The sequence below is a fragment of the Ursus maritimus genome, unplaced genomic scaffold, assembly GCF_017311325.1.
Source record: "Ursus maritimus isolate PB19 unplaced genomic scaffold, ASM1731132v1 scaffold_5, whole genome shotgun sequence".
Classification (NCBI taxonomy): Eukaryota; Metazoa; Chordata; class Mammalia; order Carnivora; family Ursidae; genus Ursus; species Ursus maritimus.
Genome location: NW_024426663.1, coordinates 87,869,319 through 87,887,715, shown reverse-complemented (window position 1 = coordinate 87,887,715; position 18,397 = coordinate 87,869,319). Strand labels below are relative to the sequence as shown.

At 41.8% G+C, this 18,397-nt stretch overlaps 1 protein-coding gene across 1 annotated transcript; it reads left to right on the top strand.

Annotated features, from left to right (window-relative positions):
- Positions 1-6,287: 6,287 nt before the first annotated feature.
- On the top strand, positions 6,288-7,160 carry LOC103682437 (olfactory receptor 15-like). The gene has a single exon (XM_008712045.2). The coding sequence runs from the start codon at positions 6,288-6,290 to the stop codon at positions 7,158-7,160; it is 873 nt and encodes a 290-aa protein (XP_008710267.2).
- The last annotated feature ends 11,237 nt before the right edge of the window (positions 7,161-18,397 follow it).

Genomic DNA, 18,397 nt, shown 5'->3' with positions numbered 1-18,397 from the left:
TCCCCTCTGAGGCCCTCAGTTTGTTTCTCACAGTCCATAGTCTCTCATGTTTCATTCCCACTTCTGATTACCCCCCCCTTTCTTTATCCCTTTGACTGGATTAAGAAGTTGTGGTCCATATATACAATGGAATATTACTCAGCTATCAGAAATAACGAGTTCTCAACATTTGCTGCAACATGGACGGCACTGGAGGAGATAATGCTAAGTGAAATAAGTCAAGCAGAGAAAGACAATTATCATATGATTTCTCTCATCTATGGAACATAAGAACCAGAATCAGCTTCTTGCCTGTTGGGGTAAGGTGGATGGGGAATCCCTGCCAGCTTTGCATCACCATATATTTGCATGTTTTTCATGAGGCCCAGGCCCAGGAGTGAATGTGTCATAATCTGGGCCCTAGGTATAGACTCTGGCTTTATCATGTAACAGCTCTGATTTCTCCTGCAGGTTTCATAATTCCCTGTGCCTGTTTAACATTTATTTAACACCCATTTATTACCTGCAAATAGTGTGTAAATTAAGTGTGACGATCCTCCATCTGGAGATGAGGAAATTGTAGACGGCTCTCTAGTTGTTAAAATGCGGGAAGCAGGAATTGAACCATGACAACAAACTTCTGCTCTTCCCATACAGTTTCGTGGGTGCTCTTGTGCTGTCGCTTTTTGTCTGTTTATTATTATTATTAAGTAAAATAATCATTTTGAGAATAAATCATTTATTTCCATATACCTTCTATTCCTATGCACCCTTATCTTCTCCACACCCTGAAAGGTGAACGTTATTTTTTGCATTTTCATGCAAGAAGGCTGAGGTTCAAAGTGCTGATGTTCCTCTCCCAAAATCCTCTGTTCACTCAGTTCCTCCTTCTGCCAGAATAGTAACGTGCAGAATGTGGATTCAGAAATATTCACTCCAGTTAAAAATACTGTGCTCATTGCCCTACAATGGGTGTTTCAACCATATACACAGTGCCCACCCCCAAAACAGAATCCCATCCCCATTTCCTGAATCATGTTCTTTTTTCATGTTTTATTAAAATTAACCTACTTTTGGTACTACTGATTACACACTTTCTTAAAATGTTTACAAAACAGTATTTTTAAATAGAGAATGATCTCCTCCACGTACCTCCAGGGTTTATCATCACACTTAATGATATTCAATCCCAGGATTCTGCTTTTTCTCCTCCTGAAAGCTGGCATTTCATTTGCCTCTCGTATGTGGTGGTACTTTTTCTGACCCTCAAGAATTGTCCACAACTGTGGTTATTTGCAAGTTAATTCAATACACTGTGCAGTAATATCCATCAGTCTAAAGAAATAAACATGTAAAAATGCAAGGTACTCATTCCTAGTTGCTTGACAATATGGTACAGAAATAGTCCCTACTTGAACTCATCTTTCCAATTACACTGATAGTATTTAACAATGATTCCATCACCCCTTTGTCCATTTTCATTTCATATATACTCTTATCTTTTGTGGAATAAAATATCCTTCAAATTTGGATATTTCACATATGAAATTTCACATATGAAAATATTTGCTTATTGCTAAACTGTATATTCTATAGTAAAAGACAAAAAGCAAAAACAAAAACTAACTGAGATGTCAAGGATAAAAGAAAGAATAAGGAGGGGAGAAAGAGAAACAAAACAATAAAGGTGGTAATGTAGTATTTAGACAAAGTTAATTTACTGGCTGTGTCAGGCGAATTTTCATGTGGAAGACTAAAATACCATGGGAAGAACACACAATTATGATAATAGTACTATTGTCAAATAGATATACTGATCACAGTTTTAAAACATTTTCTGCTCTGTCTATGGAGAACTGCTTTTTGTCCAGGCAATCTTTGATACTTCTTTTTTTTAATAATATTTTTTATTATATTATGTTAGTCACCATACAGTACATCCCTAGTTTTTGATGTAGTGTTCCATAATTCATTATTTGTGTATAATACCCAGTGCACCATGCAATACGTGCCCTCCTTAATACCCATCACCAGCCTATCCCATTCCCCCATCCCCCCCTCTGAAGCCCTCAGTTTGTTTCCCAGAGTCCATAGTCTCTTATGCTTCATTCCCCCTTCTGTTTATCCCCCTTCATTCTTCCCTTCCTTCTCCTACTGATCTTCCTATTTCTTATGTTCCATAAATGAGTGAAACCATATGATAATTGTCTTTCTCTGCTTGACTTATTTCACTTAGCATAATCTCCTCTAGCCCCGTCCATGATGCTGCAAATGTTGGGTCATCGTTCTTTCTGATGGCTGAGTAATATTCCATTGTATATATGGACCACAACGTCTTAATCCAGTCAACCCTTGAAGGGCATCTTGGCTCCTTCCACCATTTAGCTATTGTGGACAATGTTGCTATGAACATTGGGGTGCATATGGCTCTTCTCTTCACTACGTCTGTATCTTTGGGGTAAATACCCAGTAGTGCAATAGCTGGATCATAGGGTAGCTCTATTTTTAACTTTTTAAGGGACCTCCACACTGTTTTCCAAAGTGGCTGTACCAACTTGCATTCCCACCAACAGTGTAAGAGGGATCCCCTTTCTCCACATCCTCTCCAACATTTGTTATTTCCTGCCTTGTCAATTTTTGCCATTCTAACTGGCATAAGGTGGTATCTTAATGTGGTTTTGATATGAATTTCCCTGATGGCTAATGATTTTGAACATTTTTTCATGTGTCTGTTAGTCGTTTGTATGTCTTCATTGGAAAAGTGTCTGTTCATATATTCTACCCATTTTTTGATTTGTTTATTTGTGTCTAGGTAATCTTTGATACTTCTAAGCAAGGAAGATAAAAGCTGCGTCTCTAAGGCATTGTCTTGATCAAGATCCAAAGGGGGGGTGCTTATTTTCCATGTAAGTGTGAGAAGCAAAGTAATCCCCAATCGTTATAACTACTTAGTTCATTTTTAAAGGCAAAGTAAATGAAAGTAGAAGGGCATTTGCGATTCATCTCAACTCTGACCAACAGTTTGGAAGAAGAGAATAAAAGAGTAATTCTGCCATATGCAAAATAAAACTTAGGTACTCAAAGTCACTCAGCATCAGGGAAATACAAATCAAAAGCACAGTGAGATACCACCTCACACCAGTCAGAATGACCAAAATCAACAAGACAGGAATCAACAGATGTTGGTGAGGATGCAGAGAAAGAGGAACCCTTGTGCACTGTTGGTGGGAATGCAAACTGGTACAGCCACTCTGGAAAATAGTATGGAGGTTCCTCAAGAAGCTAAAAATAGAATTACCATATGATCCAGCAATCCCTATTCTGGGAATATATTTGAAGGAAACAAAATCACCATCTCAAAGAGATATCCGCACTCCCATGTTTGTTGTAGCATTATTCACAGTAACTATGGTATGGAAACAACCTAAATGTCCATCAATGGATAAATGGATAAAGAAAATGTCATATAAAGTATATGTTATATATGAATGTGTATATATATTAGTGAAAAAATATAATTTAATAAAATACTATTTAGCCACAACAAAAGAAAATCCACCATTTGTGACAACATAGATGAAACTTGAGGGCATTATGCTAAGTGAAGTTTGCCAGACAATGAAAATTATTGTATTATCTCATTTCACAAAATCAAACTTGTAGTAACAGAGAGTAGAATGATAGCATCCAGGAGCTGGGGGTGGGGGAAACGGGGAGATGGTTGATCAAAAAGTACAAATTTCCATTTAGAAGATGAGTAAGTTTTGGGGATGTGATACACAGCATTGTGATTATACTTAACAATATATACTTAACAATTATATACTTGAAACTTGCCAAGAGTGTAGATCTTAAAAGTTCTCATCACACACACACACACACACACACACACACACTGGTAACTAAAAATATAAATAAAACCTAGAGATGGGAGAAAGAGGAAGCCAATATATAGAACTATGTAGTCACTATTAATAGTTTCAGGGTTCTTCACTAATATTGAAGACTCATCAGTAGACATTTCCTATTTAAATACTGAAGCTGGAACCACAAGTAAAGGAAGATTAATTCGGGATGCAACTAAAGACAATCACTCAAATTTTGACTTCAGAAAAAGGAGTCTATCCACCTTTTTCAGGGTCTCTTCCCCTCTCCAATCTAATTTATCCTATTTCCAAAACATGCCGTGAATCCTCCAAAAAAAATTATTCTAATAAGCTTCCTTAATACTTGCAACTGTAATGTGACAACTCTGTTTCATGACTCAGCCTCATAAAATTTTGTAATATGAAATAAAAAGTAGGTAGTATGAGAAGTAGGAACAGATTAGTGAGAGGAAAGTACTGGAGCAACATGGTGCTCGGGGCTTTTGAGTTACACTACACTGGACCTGCCTCTCTGGTCTGTTCTGGGAATAACAACCACACCTTGTTGAGGGGTAAAACAATCATGATGGCATTGGGTAAAGGAATTGAGGGGGAAAGCTCACCTCACAACTGAATAACGATGGGCTGAGTTTGGGAGGTGCTAAATTTCAGATATTGGAGCACTCCAGAAAAAAAATGTTCTATAAGAGGTAGGGATTTGAGAGGAAAATGAAATAATGCATCTTGAAAATTCATAGCCTACAAATAAGATGGGAGATGATGCCATTTTGGAAAGAATATGGGGAAGAACAGAGGAAAATTTAAAAGATGAGATGAAAAGAAGGAAAAGATGAAACAAGGGGGAGTGACATGAAATAATAAGGAGAAAATAAAATTAGTGAAAATTAGGAAGACCAGAGTTAGAAGACAAAGGGAGCACAGTTGCACAAAACAAGGCATCAACTGATGGCCCCCTCCCCAGAGAGAGTGTGCACTGTTACATAGCTGTATTTACCCTCCAACCTCTATCCTGTCTATCCAAGCATACAAGGGTCCTTAACTGCCCTGAACTAAAAGGAAACACAATGCAGTGACTCCTTTAAAGACTTTTCTGAGAGAAATGTGCCACATTCAAAGAATTACATGCCTCATTCTTGATGGCCTGAGATCAGTGCATTTTATGAATGGACTAAGAGAGAAACAGAGATGTGGGAAGGGAGAGACAGAGACAAACACAGAATGAGAGAGAGTCTAAGAGAGAAGAAGGGAAAATAGGAGAGAGAAGAGAGAGAAAGGGAGAGGGAGGGAGAGTAGGCATAGATATGATGAAGGTTAGATAGAGATAAAAGTAACTAACACTTATATAGACCTCATTATGTGATAGATGATGATGTTGAAGGACAAATAATAGATATTGGATTGACAGATGATGATGGATATATAGATAGATGATGATAGATAGATGATAGATAGATAGATGATAGATAGATAGATAGATGATAGATAATGGATGACAGATGATCCATAGATGATGATGGTGATAGATGATAGATAGATGATAGATAGATGATAGATAGATGATAAATATAGGCAGACTTAGTTATATAAAAATTCTGTTAAGTTTTTTAAATAAGATAAGGACTATTTTTACTCTCACTTTTTTTTTTAAGATTTTATTTATTTATTCGACAGAGAGAGAGACAGCCAGCGAGAGAGGGAACACAAGCAGGGGGAGTGGGAGAGGAAGAAGCAGGCTCATAGCGGAGGAGCCTGATATGGGGCTCGATCCCACAACGCCGGGATCATGCCCTGAGCCGAAGGCAGACGCCTAACCGCTGTGCCACCCAGGCGCCCCTTTACTCTCACTTTTTAAATGAGGAAACCGAAATGTGGAGAAGTTAAGTGACTTGGCCATGTCACAAGCGATTTAGACTCAAGCTCAGCGTTCACTGCACTCAACCGTGACACTGTACAACAACAGAGTTGAGGACAGAGAAAGTTAACCTAACTGGACTGAAAAAAAATCAGATATATTTCCTTTAATTTTTTTTGAAGGAAGTACGCCAAATTCAAAGGATTGCATACCGCTTCTTTATGACACGAGAGAGGTATGTCCTGAAGACTTGGGTTGACCGGGCTTAAGGAAGAGCTCCTCGTCATATTTAGGATATTCCAGGTCCATCCCTACTTCAGTAGCAACTGCTAAGGCAGTATTTATACAGAACTAGACCATCTTTTAAGAACCTCTCCTACAATTATGAGGATTATCCCATAGATGAAGGTTTCAGGGTGGTGTTTATGGAAACACAAAACTCATGCTTACCCTCTAAAACTGTCTCTCTCTTTCCAGCCATACATAAGTTGGGTGCCATGGAGGGAGAAAATGTGAGTTTCCCCAGCACAATCATGTTGTTGGGCTTCTCAGATTATCCCAGGCTAGAAATGCCCCTCTTCGGAGTGGTCCTGGTTTCTTACATCCTCACCGTGGGAGGGAACAGCTCCATCATCTTTCTTTCCATGGTGGAGCCCAGACTCCAGACCCCCATGTACTTCTTCCTGGACAATCTCTCTGTGCTGGACCTTTGTGTCACCTGCACCATTGTGCCCCAGCTGCTGGCCAACCTCTGGGGGCCAGAGAAGACCATTGCTTCCTGGGGCTGCATCACCCAGGCCTACCTCTTCCACTGGACAGGATGCACTGAATGTGCCCTGCTGGCGGTAATGGCTTTTGATCGCTATGTGGCTATCTGTCGGCCCCTCCAGTACACTCTCATCATGCAGCCCCAGGTGTGTGTGCAACTGGCAACTGCTGCCTGGTCCAGTGGCCTGGCCAACTCAGTACTCCAAGCTACACTCACTCTCCAGCTCCACCACTGTGGTCTCCATATACTTGACCACTTCTTCTGTGAAGTACCTGTTCTGATCAAGCTGGCCTGTGGTGACACCACTGCTAATGACCTGTCCCTGGCTGTGGGAGCCATCCCTTTTGCACTGATGGCTCCACTGCTTGTGCTAATCTCCTACACATTCATTGCCAAGGCTGTGTTGAAGTTACCTTCAGCTGACGGAAGGTACAAGGCACTCAGCACCTGCAGCTCCCACTTGGTGGTTGTCATCATGTACTTTGGACCAGCCATCTACGTGTACCTCCAGCCCCCTGCCAATAGCACCCAGGCCAAATTCATGTCCTTCTTCTACTGTGTTATCACCCCACTGCTCAACCCACTCATCTACACCCTGAGAAACAAGGATGTGAAGAGAGCGTGGAAGAGGATCCTACAACCCCAGAGTGAGGTAAAACCCTCAAAAGAATAGAAGTCATAACAAAACCAGATAATCTCTGTCTGTCTCCTGGGCCAACCACATGCACAACTCAGTAAATGCTGACAGGTCTGTTTCCAAAAGAGTGTCCATAAGTTCTAAGGAAAGAGTTCCCATCTCTTAACATTAGCCACCCTAATGTCTAGAGAAACTCTTCCAACTGGAACGTGCTTGGTTCTGGGGCACCTGGGTGGCTCATTCGTTAAGCATCTGCCTTTGATTCAGGTCATGAACCCAGGGGCCTGGCATTGAGCCCCACATCGGGCTCTCTGCTCAGCAGGGAGCCTGCTTCTCCTCCTTCTGCCTGCTGCTCCCCCTACTTGTGCTCTCTCTCTCTTTCTCTGTCAAATGAATAAATAAAATCTTTAAAAAAAAAGTGCTCAGTTCTGAAATCTCAAGTGGAGCAATCTTGCTCTTTTTTGACCCTCCTCAAATGTCTTGTTTCAGTGGAAAGAATAAGTCCACACATCCGTAAAAGGGTAAACAACACTTCTTTTCAAATCTCTTTCTATAACAGCTCCTGTTTACCAGATAGCATACAAGAAAAGTTGCTGAAAAACTTTTGTACAGATCTCAACAAGACTTTTAAGTAAGAATTCATTCGATTGATCACATTCTCATACACAAACCATTTCGATCTTTCCTGTCTCTGAGCATCTCAGGTGCTCTCTCCTTTCTCAAACACCTTATCGCCCTATAATTTATCACATTCTTACCTCATCAATGCCATCCATTTTTGATTATTCATTCAAGATAACAATTTCGGGGGTGCCTGGCTGACTCAGTTGTTGGAACATGAGACTCTTGACCTTGGTGTTGTAAATTCAAGCCCCATGTTGGGTGTAGAGACTACTTAAAAATAAAATCTATTTTTTCTTTATTTTTTTATTTTTTAAATGTTGTTATCATGTTCAGTTAGCCACTGTATAGTACATCATTAGTTTTTGATCTCGTGTCCAATGATTCATTAGTTGCATATAACATCCAGTGCTCATCACAACACGTGCCCTCCTTAATACCCATCTTTTTAAAAAATAAAAACAATTTCAACCTCCCCATAACAAATTTCCTTCATTTCTCTCAATTAATTCGTGGCAGATGTGATTCTATATGCCTTTATATTTCTTATATATGTATGAACCATTTCCTTCATTTGTCATTCTCTATTTCAATATATGCTTTTGAAGATCAGTATTGCATTCCATTGTATACTGATCAATACATATTAGGCTCTAAGTGCCCAAGACATATCTAACATAGAGCAGGGGTTGAAACAAAGGTTTGAACTAAGAGTTAAATACAAAGATGGTCCCCATTTATTGGGGATCAAAAGCACATAATGTCCCCACTGAGTTTGTTCCAGACATCTGCCAAAGCCATGGGCAACTCCATTTGTTGAGTGATGCCTACTTTTGACCTCTTGTAATAAGGAGGTGTGGATGCCAGTTAACTAACAGACTTGAAATTTTAATACTACTTGAAAGTTTAATACTGCCACTTCATTCTCTTTCCAGGATACCATTTGAACGTATTTATTACCTAAACTAAATTTAAGCCCCTCCTTTCCGATATGCCTTCTTTCTGTTATGCATCTGAGCAGAAACTGACTCCCCAGCCAGACATTCTGGAAACGGAAACAGAAGTTTTGCTCAAAGGGAGGCATCTGCTTCAAACCGGTGATGGTTTTGACCACTGCACCCTCTCTGACCTTTCCCAGGGCACAGCAGTCAATCTAGGATGGCATCCAATCAGAGCTTCATTAGCTCATTTGAATCAGTTTGATGGACAACTTTTCTCTGTCTATATAATTTCAAAGAGCAAGCAGGCTCACTTTCTGCTCCCTCCCCCACAAAAATTCTGAAAATATGGCATGTTTCAGCTGTTGCAACTTTTGAAATTTATCCATCTGGAGAAAAGGGATGCAGAAAAATCAGTACATTATGCAAAATTAGTCATCAGTAGATTACTCTTCTATCACAGTTTACCTTTTGACATTAACCCTAACTTGTTTTTCTGAGAAAGGGGGAAAGCATTCATGGGAAGTATCCAGGAACCTCCTTCATGGACACTGAACAATAGTTTTCAGAAGGTACTCTCGAGACACTCCTGACAAGAACAGAGGTTTATTTCTGTGACGGGAATTTTTAGAACACACTGAGCTTTGACTTACAAAGGGAGATATCAGAGTAAGACCAACTGGCTGCTCAGAGAACTGACAGGAGATTATTAGGAACACATTTGCACCTTGAGTACAAACCAGAAACTCACATATTCAGGGTCAATATGCAATACTTTTTAAAAACCCACAAGAAACTTGCTTTTATAGAAAAGAAGTAATTGGGAAAGGTAACAGAAGATTGGAATATAATCCCATGACCACAAGCCAATGTGTTCTCGGCCCTCGACAAGTCTCCCTGGAATGTCAAACATCCTTGGTCCAGGAGGAATTGACAGTGCCTCAATGGATGTCCCCCCTCTCTGTAAGAGTTCTTTCCACTCACCTGCACCCATCCCCACTGTAAGAGCATTTCTGTTGCATAATGGGTGGTTGGGGCTCTGCACTTAGACTCTTCAGATGCATTTCTTTGGCTGCTACTCTGCTGTAAAAAACCTGTGATTCTTTTCTCAGCTTTCTTTGCTTATACTCTAGGTACAAAGATTTCCATCAGGCACTCTTCTTGGTCTTAGTAAGGGAAACACGTTTATAAATCATAGTTAAAGTAGATTACATCTGCCCATATCTCCTCTCAGATGTTGGCTGGATGACTTTTCTAGAATGACCTTCAGAGGATGTGCTTATCTTCACATTATCTGCAAAGTCTTGGAGTGACTTACCTGGCACCCTGCTAACGGCCTAAATGTTTCTGTCCTACCAAAATGTGTATGTTGAAACTCTTAACTGCAGATCTGATGGTATTTGGAGATGGGGCCTTTGGGAGGAAAGTAGGTCATGAGGGTGGAGCCCTCATGATGGGATTAGTGCTCTTACAAGAAGAGACACAACAGAGATTATAGCTCTCTCTCAATATCTCTCAATCTCTTTGCCATGTGAGGACACAGTGAGAAGGCAGCCATCTGTATCCCAGGCCTTCCTGGCCAGCAACTGGATCTCAGACTCCCCAGCCTCCAGCGCCATGAGAAATAGATGACTATGAAGCTACCCAGTGTACAGGATCTGTCACGACAGCCCCAACAGACTGCGACACTCCCTGCACATGGGGTGTAGACGCCTCTCTCCCTTCCAGGGTGGGAGGGGCATGTCCTGAGATGGGAGGGGCCCGCAGCAGGTATGCCTCTCCCATGGCAGATAAAAGGAAGCTTCAGGAGGTAACACTTAAAGGCTTACAATAATCCAGCAGAAACTGAGCTGTCCCTCAGATGAGATTATGACACCACTGTGGGAGAAAAAAGTGAAAGGACAGGCGTGAATGACAGCTCACTCGGTGTCTCCGTGACCAACAGATACTGAGGCGGTCTGCAATGATCTGCACTTTCATGTTTCCATGTTTATGCATTTAAAAAATTAGCTTGTTTGGAAAAAATAAATAAACTAAAATTTAGCTTATTTGGGTGAGTAAAATATGTCAGAAGTGCCTGCCCTGTAGAAACTTACTGTCTCATATTGCACATGCTCAGACCCTAGGTAACCCCCAAAATAATGCTAATCAAGTCAGCCTCCACACCGATCCCACAGCATTAAAGATGGAGTTAATTTTGCTCATTTCTATCACCAGTGGCCTCACCCTGCAGTTTAGAAAAACCACCCAGGGGTGCCTGGGTGGCTCAGCCATTAAGCGTTTGCCTTCAGCTCAAGTCATGATCCCAGGGTCCTGGGATTGAGCCCCACATTGGGCTCCCTGCTCAGCAGGAAGCCTGCTTCTCCCTCTCCCTCTCCCCCTGCTTGTGTCCCCTCTCTCGCTGTCTCTCTGTCAAATAAATAAATAAATAAAATCTTTAAAAAAAACAAAAACAACCACCCACAAAAGCAAAGGGCACTTGAAATAATTACTCTCAAATTCCCCATTCAAAACACTATAGCTCCAAAACCAATGAGGTGTAAGAGAGTGCGGGCTGAGAGAGCAGGTGGGAGTGAAGACAGTTCTCACCAAGAAGGTAGTAGTGCCTCGGTGCGTTCAGGACTCTGAGCTTCCACCTGCGCTCCGGGGTGGAGTAGAGAAAACGATGACGCTGCAGCGCGGGTGCTCCCACCCGTGAGCACCAGGTCCCTATAACTGAGGGAAGCTCCTGAAAGGGCATAGAATATAAAGGGGGAAATAAACCAAATCATTGTCCCAAGATTCATGAGAACTTCACTCCAGGAGAGTGTCCGCTATTTCAGGAATCATGGAGGAAGTGAGACCTCTAGTGTTGGGGTCAATTTTGTTTCCAAATTAATAATAAATGGAGATTCAGCTCTTAGTCAGCTAAGTGATAAGCCCAGCACAGAAGCCATAGCAGGACCCAAAGCCAGAAATTCTCTTCCCCAAATCATAGTCGCGGGAAGAAGCAAGATAAGACAGTGGTCTTCACACACTGGGGCCCATACATACCCTGAAAGATTTTGGGAGAGTAGATACTTTCTTGCACATTTTTAAGTTGGCATCAGTCACTATCGGGTTTACACACTTGCAGTGGAGTAAATTGTGGTGGTCTCTACCAGGTATTTGCTGTAAGCATGTTTATCAAACTTTGGACTTGTAGGTTATTCAGGGCTTTGAAAAGGTCTCCCAACTCATTCTACCGCTAATCCAGCCCTCGTTTTCAAGCCAATTGGGCTATTAGATTTATATTTCATCAGAGAAAACATGCTCTTTCCTTTTCATTAAATAACTGTGTAAATGCACCCTGCAACCTCCTTGTCAAGTCTGGATTCTAATCCTGACACAGATACTGACGGACAGAAGAGACACGGAGGAAAAGTGAACGGATGTGGACTGACAGGTGTGGTTAGATGAGAGAGGGAGGGCGTGGGGTCTGTGGTGTTTGTCACCTCCAGGAATCAGGTGGTGCTGCCCTCAGTCCTGCCTAAGCTGTCTGGGCCTCGGCCATACACAGCCACCCCTGGTTTGCACTGTAGAGCAGTGCTCTCAGTCCTGCTCAGGATGGTGACAGCAATCCTCTCTGCCGTGAAGGGAAGAAGGTTGGTTGTGTAAAGGGAGAACTGGCCATGGGCTGCTGGGCTCTTGGATGCATTTCAGGAAAAGAACACATGGGGAAGTTGAAGCATACCTCCTCAGACCTCTTGAACACGGTGGTTCAGGTGCTGGGTACCCCCATGCAGCCTCTGGGGGTTCAGCCTTTAACTTTGGAAGCGAAGGATGAGACAGGACAGAAGCTATCTGGCTCCTAATCTTGGGAATCATGAAAACAGCGTGACCTGGAAGACACGCAGCTACTCAGGGAGCAAACCTTCTTAGCGCTGTGCCCTGAATATCCGAAATGATTCCCCGGAGCAGAAGGAGGAGGCACGAGACGCTGAGGGGCTCTCACACACGGGATTTCAACAGGCTCAGAATCCCAATGGCCGTCTCACCGGGAGCCTTACCGAGCGCCAGTGCACAAGGAGTGGCATCAGAAAGGCAGTCTGGTAGCTCACTTCATGCTAGGATCACTGAAGGAAGTTCACCCAGACTTTACCCCTGATGACTTACAGCTGGGGAGGAAATGGACTCCTGCGCTCGGAAAGAATGAGCGGCTAACTGTGGAGCGTGGTGCAGGTAGACGAGACCAAGTCAGCACGGTGTACACATCGAACACACACACACTGTCACGTCAACTACGTCCCAATAAAGATGAACAACCACAGAAAGAATGAGTGAGACCTTCATCACCCATGGGAGGGAATTTCTGCTCAGCAGCAAAGTGAGGTGCACAGAGACTGTGTAACACTGACCGTTCGTTAACACGCTGACGTACACATGGAAATAGAACATCGCATAATATGCATTTATAGAACACAGGGTGTGACTTATAATTAGAACATGTAAATATAACTTATACTAATATAAGTGATATGATTTAGGTCACTTCTTGATAAATCTTAGCACTGGGAGAAAATGACCCCTTTCTCAAAAACAGGAGCATTTGCAAGTCTTATTCTTTAAAAAAAAAAGAGATTTATTTATTTATTTATTTATTTATTTATTTATTTATTTATTTATTTGAGAGAGAGAGCACATGGAGGGGAAAGGCAGAGGGAGAGAGAGAATTTCAAGCAGACTCCGTGCTGAGCACAGAGCCCATCGTGGACTCGATCCCAGGACCCTGAGATCATGACTTGAGCCTAAACTGAGAGTCAGATGCTGAGTCGACTAGCCACCCAGGCGTCCTGCAAGTCTTATTCTTAATTGACAAGAATTAACGAAAGATTCAAACTTACCTATTGATAAGCTCACTTTGTTAGTTTTTTCAGCAAAGCAGTAGCTCCTTTGTGAAAACAGCAGTATGAATCCACAGTGGCTGCAGACCCTGGATACATATACATAAGTATGTAAATCACATAATTACATAACTAACTTTTCATTTGAAAGTCTGCTTAATTTCTTTCGGATTGAATATAGGTGTTAAATACACATCCCTGTGGCATCCTTTCCAGGGCTGGATTCCAATCCTGAGATAGACACTGCACAGAGATAAGAAATAAAGGAAAGATAAAACTTTGTCTACCTATCTAATAGATATGTAATTTAGATGATACACATAAATTATGTATTTTGTATTTATATTCTATAATATGCATAAAATATACAACTTGTATTTTATATTTACATAATATAATATCGTGTGATTTATAGTTTAGATGAGTATATATTTTACATATGCTACTGTACAGAATTCTGTGAGCGTGGAGAACTGGATGGAAGGACACGCCAGCTACTGCGTGTTGGAGGACACCGTTCTGAGGGACGGAAGGTGAGCAGGAGGGAGGAGATCCAGTCTGGAGATCCTGAGAGCCCTGGCAGGCCTTCCTGACCCCCTGGATGGAGATCTCATGGGCTTCCTGCCTCTTGCATCTCATCAAAGCCAGAAGAGCCGTATCACTAACAATAAGGCTTCTTATTTAAAGGCTTTCCCATCTATCTGGACAATATTTGTTTTAATTTAATGCCCTATTTAATTAGATTCCAAGCAGGAAAAGTGGCAGACGTTGTGGTGCAGTGTTAATGCAGCCTAGAGCTGGTAAGATGATCATTATCTGTATTTGTCTTCTCCTGGAGTCTCCTAAGACAGTGACCGTCTCTACACAGCCCGTTAGCTCTGAACTCAGATTTACCGAAAAATTACAGCAACTCTCTGGAAGCAATTATAAATTAATCATTCTGGCAAAACCTCTCTGAGTGACAAGCCATCAGCAAACAGAACAGTTACAACTCAGGGTCACACTCTCAGATGATCTGAAAATGCTTTTGGAAGTGTAATGTTTCACAAACAGAAATGAAAATCTGCCGTGATAAGTTCACTGTCACACTATGTCTCTCTTAAGGGGACTACTTGATCATTCTTGCCTTTTATTGTCTTTTTGTCTTTTTTAAAACCTTGAGTTTTTAAACATCTTTAGCTTATATTTCCTCATTCTCAAATCTTATTATAAGACTCTAATTTTTTTTCCCTCCATTTGGTTTTTCCTGTTTGGTTAATCTGAAAACACAGGCCTTATAAATCAAATTTAATTTTTGAAACATTTTTTCTCACTGAAGCAATCTTTCCTTTTTCTTTCATTAATAGCTAACCACTTCTTTTTTTTTACATTTACAATACCTTGCAGAAATGAGAGCATAGCCATTGATTCGTGTCTGAGTTACGGGCATAAAATAGCCTGAAATCGATTATTAATGCATATACACTATCTGGTGACTTTACTACTTAGGTGCTTTGACTGAGATGCATCCAATTTGGTGATCAGAAAGGAAAACCTTGGTTTTTTTTTCATTTCGGTTGATTAGAGTAGATTCCAAAGAGACCAAATCATAGATGCTACTGATTTATGATCTAATCATCTTGTGTCTATTCCAGAACAAAGATCTTGCCCATAAATCCGGGAACGTGGTCAGGTAACCCTTCAGACATCACATGAATCGATGAGTGATAGGACCTGGATCCCGTGTGGATATTGCCCTTGCACGGGGCAGGTTGAGGGTCCTGCTTCACGGTATGAAATGGATTGCATGTGCTGCTGAAGACGAGCCGGTACTAACATCTTCGTGGGTCTTAGATACAGCTCAGACGTGTGCCTGTGCCATCACGTCCGCCCGCGGATGTCCCAGAGGGCATTAAGCTTGGTGAGGGCAATGATGTTCAGGGTGAACGGCCCGTCCAGCAGGAATGGCTCCTCCCCACTGCATCTCCCTGTCAGGGTTAGGTCCTGTCTGAATCATTCTCTCTGCTCTTTGCTTTCCTTCCAAATCCTTCTCTCAATTGTATTTCCATAGTCATGTGATAACTTCCCTAATGTCTGTTTTTCTGCACCACTGAGGTTTAATTCACATTCGACAGAAATCACCCATTTTTATACACAATGTAATAAACACAGCAGTTGTGCAACACCATTCCAGTCTAGCCACAGAACGCTTCAGTCACCCCAAAAGTTCCCTCAAAGGCCAAGTCAGTCTATTTACACTCTATTTATCCCCATCATCACTGCATGGCACGAGGGGAGAATTCCTTCCACGTCTGTCAGGTTGATGGGAGGAAAGAAAGCAGGCAGGAGGGAGAGTTAGACAACCACTTATTCGACGCCGTACTGGGAACTGCACTAAGATACTCGCATGTCTTATTTCAGTTTTTCTTACAACAACTTGGTGGTCACATAGTGTTATTTCTATTTTACAGATGAGAAGACTGAGCCCCAGGAAACCCACTCATTCAAGGTCTAGTGGTTAACACGTGGGTGTTGGGGTTTGAATCCCATTCATTTGACCCCAAGCACCCATTTCTCACCACCACCATTTACTGGTCTCATGTTAAATAAATATTGGTCTAGAGATGTTCCTTCTGGTGATCAGCATAAATCTTTGTCTCCTTTACTATAATCTTAACCACAGCTAAAATAAGAAATTCCAGAAATGTATACCATCCATATCACACCCTCTGCCTCCACAAGAGAACCTCCTGTTCACTCCAAGCAGAACGAGACTCTCTGTTCTCCATTGACTACAATTTCTTTGATCATTAAATGTATCCACATGCTCACTGTTCAATTATTAATCTGTTATGTCCATAACCACACACACTGCTTCAGGTCACATTCTCCCAGGGGCTTGGATTACTAATACAACAGCTTTATTATGGCCCATAATATAATGCTAAGAAAGAAATTTCAGGAAATCTTGAAAGGTCTGTCAGGATTAGGTTCAGCTTCTTAAAACATAAAACCCAAATCAGTGCTATAAACAAGATGGAAGTTTATCACTCTCACATCAAGGAACCAGAGAGTCGACAGGTAATGCACGTCCATCATGATTGGGTGCCCTGGTTCCTCTGAATGTTCCATCACTTTAAGGGTGCAGTTCTGACCTTCAACTTTGTTTCAAGGTCAAACATGGCTGCTAATTCTCCAGTCATCACGTCTACATTCCACATATGAAAACAAAGAAAGACTGACAAATATCTCTGCCAGGTTTCCCAGCATCTCATTCATCTTGTTGTCTTCCCATGTCTATCAGGGAAACCGGAATATATAACTCACAGAGCGCCAGGGACTCTGGACAACACGTGGGAGCAGAAGCACCTGAAGGGAGACAAGGAAGGTGATGATTCACATAACGGGAAAGGGACAGTGTGTCAGTGTCAGTCATGAGAGTGTCCATCTACACTCTTCCAGCATTTTCTGGCACAAGACTGTGGATTCCATGGATATGGTGGATATTGAAGCCTCTGTGTCTCTGGGAATCATCCCACCTGGACATCAAGACAGTTCTTAAGACATTCCACATCTCTCATCCCACTCTCCCAGGGAGAGAACACAGCAGTGTGGTGCTTAGAACAGGGGAATTCCCCCACTTTATCCCCCAAGCACAATCTCCCCTCTTCCTTTGGGTCAGGCTTTCTCTCCTCCATCTAACACTAGACAAATGCTTCCCAAAACCCTGGAACATAAAAATGAAGCCACTGCCATGATCTCATCTTACTTCCACTCCAACATCTAGAGCTACCCAAAGATGATCAAGTTGATACCTAGAGAGAGAACTAGCTACCCAAAGGTGTCATTGTCCATGGTGGTTTCTAGTACCAGCTTTTAGTCATGTGAATTACAGCTCATGAGCCAACATGTGCACCATTTCATACTGATTGTCCACCAAAAGGCTTGCAGGCCATCCCTTCCACGTGACAAATGGAACAGGTAGCTGAGACCACATGTAAGAGTCAGAAAAAAATTCAAAGTTATTACTCTGTGCCAGTCACCATCCTAGGTGCTTTACCAAAAAACAAACAAACAAACAAACAAAAAACAACTCATTTTACCCTTGCAACAAACTATGAAGGCCAAGACTACTGTTTCTTATACTTCCCTGATCACATGAGTGCTGCACAGAGAGGTTAGTGAATCTGCTCAGAGACACACAGACAGTGAGTGGCTGACCATGGTGCTGAGTCTGTGCCATGGCCACACTCTAACTGAATTACATGCTATACAAGTTACTTTTCCACTCTGACTTTATGGACAACACCCACCTTCCCTAAAGGGTTAAAAATAGGGTCCTGGTTCTTTATTATTGGTCCATTTCATCTGGTCTTCTAAGATTTACCATTAATTGAAAATACTCCAAGCTCACACACTACATCAATTACCAGCTAACCCCTCAGACACTAATTAACCAGAACATCAGGGATAACTTCTCAGCAAGGGAGGACAAGGTTTTCCTCTCAATGCCTGGGGAAAAAGAGCAGAGCCCTTATATCAATGAATGGAAAGAATGAGGTCAAGTGTAACCTGAGAGTAATTTTTAAAGAGTAGGGATGGCTTGTCACCTAAAAAACGTATCTTCAGAAGAAACTTCCACTGAATAAACGTATAAGCTAGCTACTGCACGGTATCAAAGTCTCTGTAGGTACTCCAGGGACCATGGCTAGAGCAGATCCAGAGTTCCTCATTATCCAGAAAAAGTCCAGAAAGCAGAGTCTCCCCAGTGAGCAGACTCTTCCTCTTGCCTGAGAATAATCTCTCCACACTTGCTCAGAGCGTGAAACTCAGGTGAGGGCAAGGTCCCAGCAGCCTCATCAGAGCAAACAGG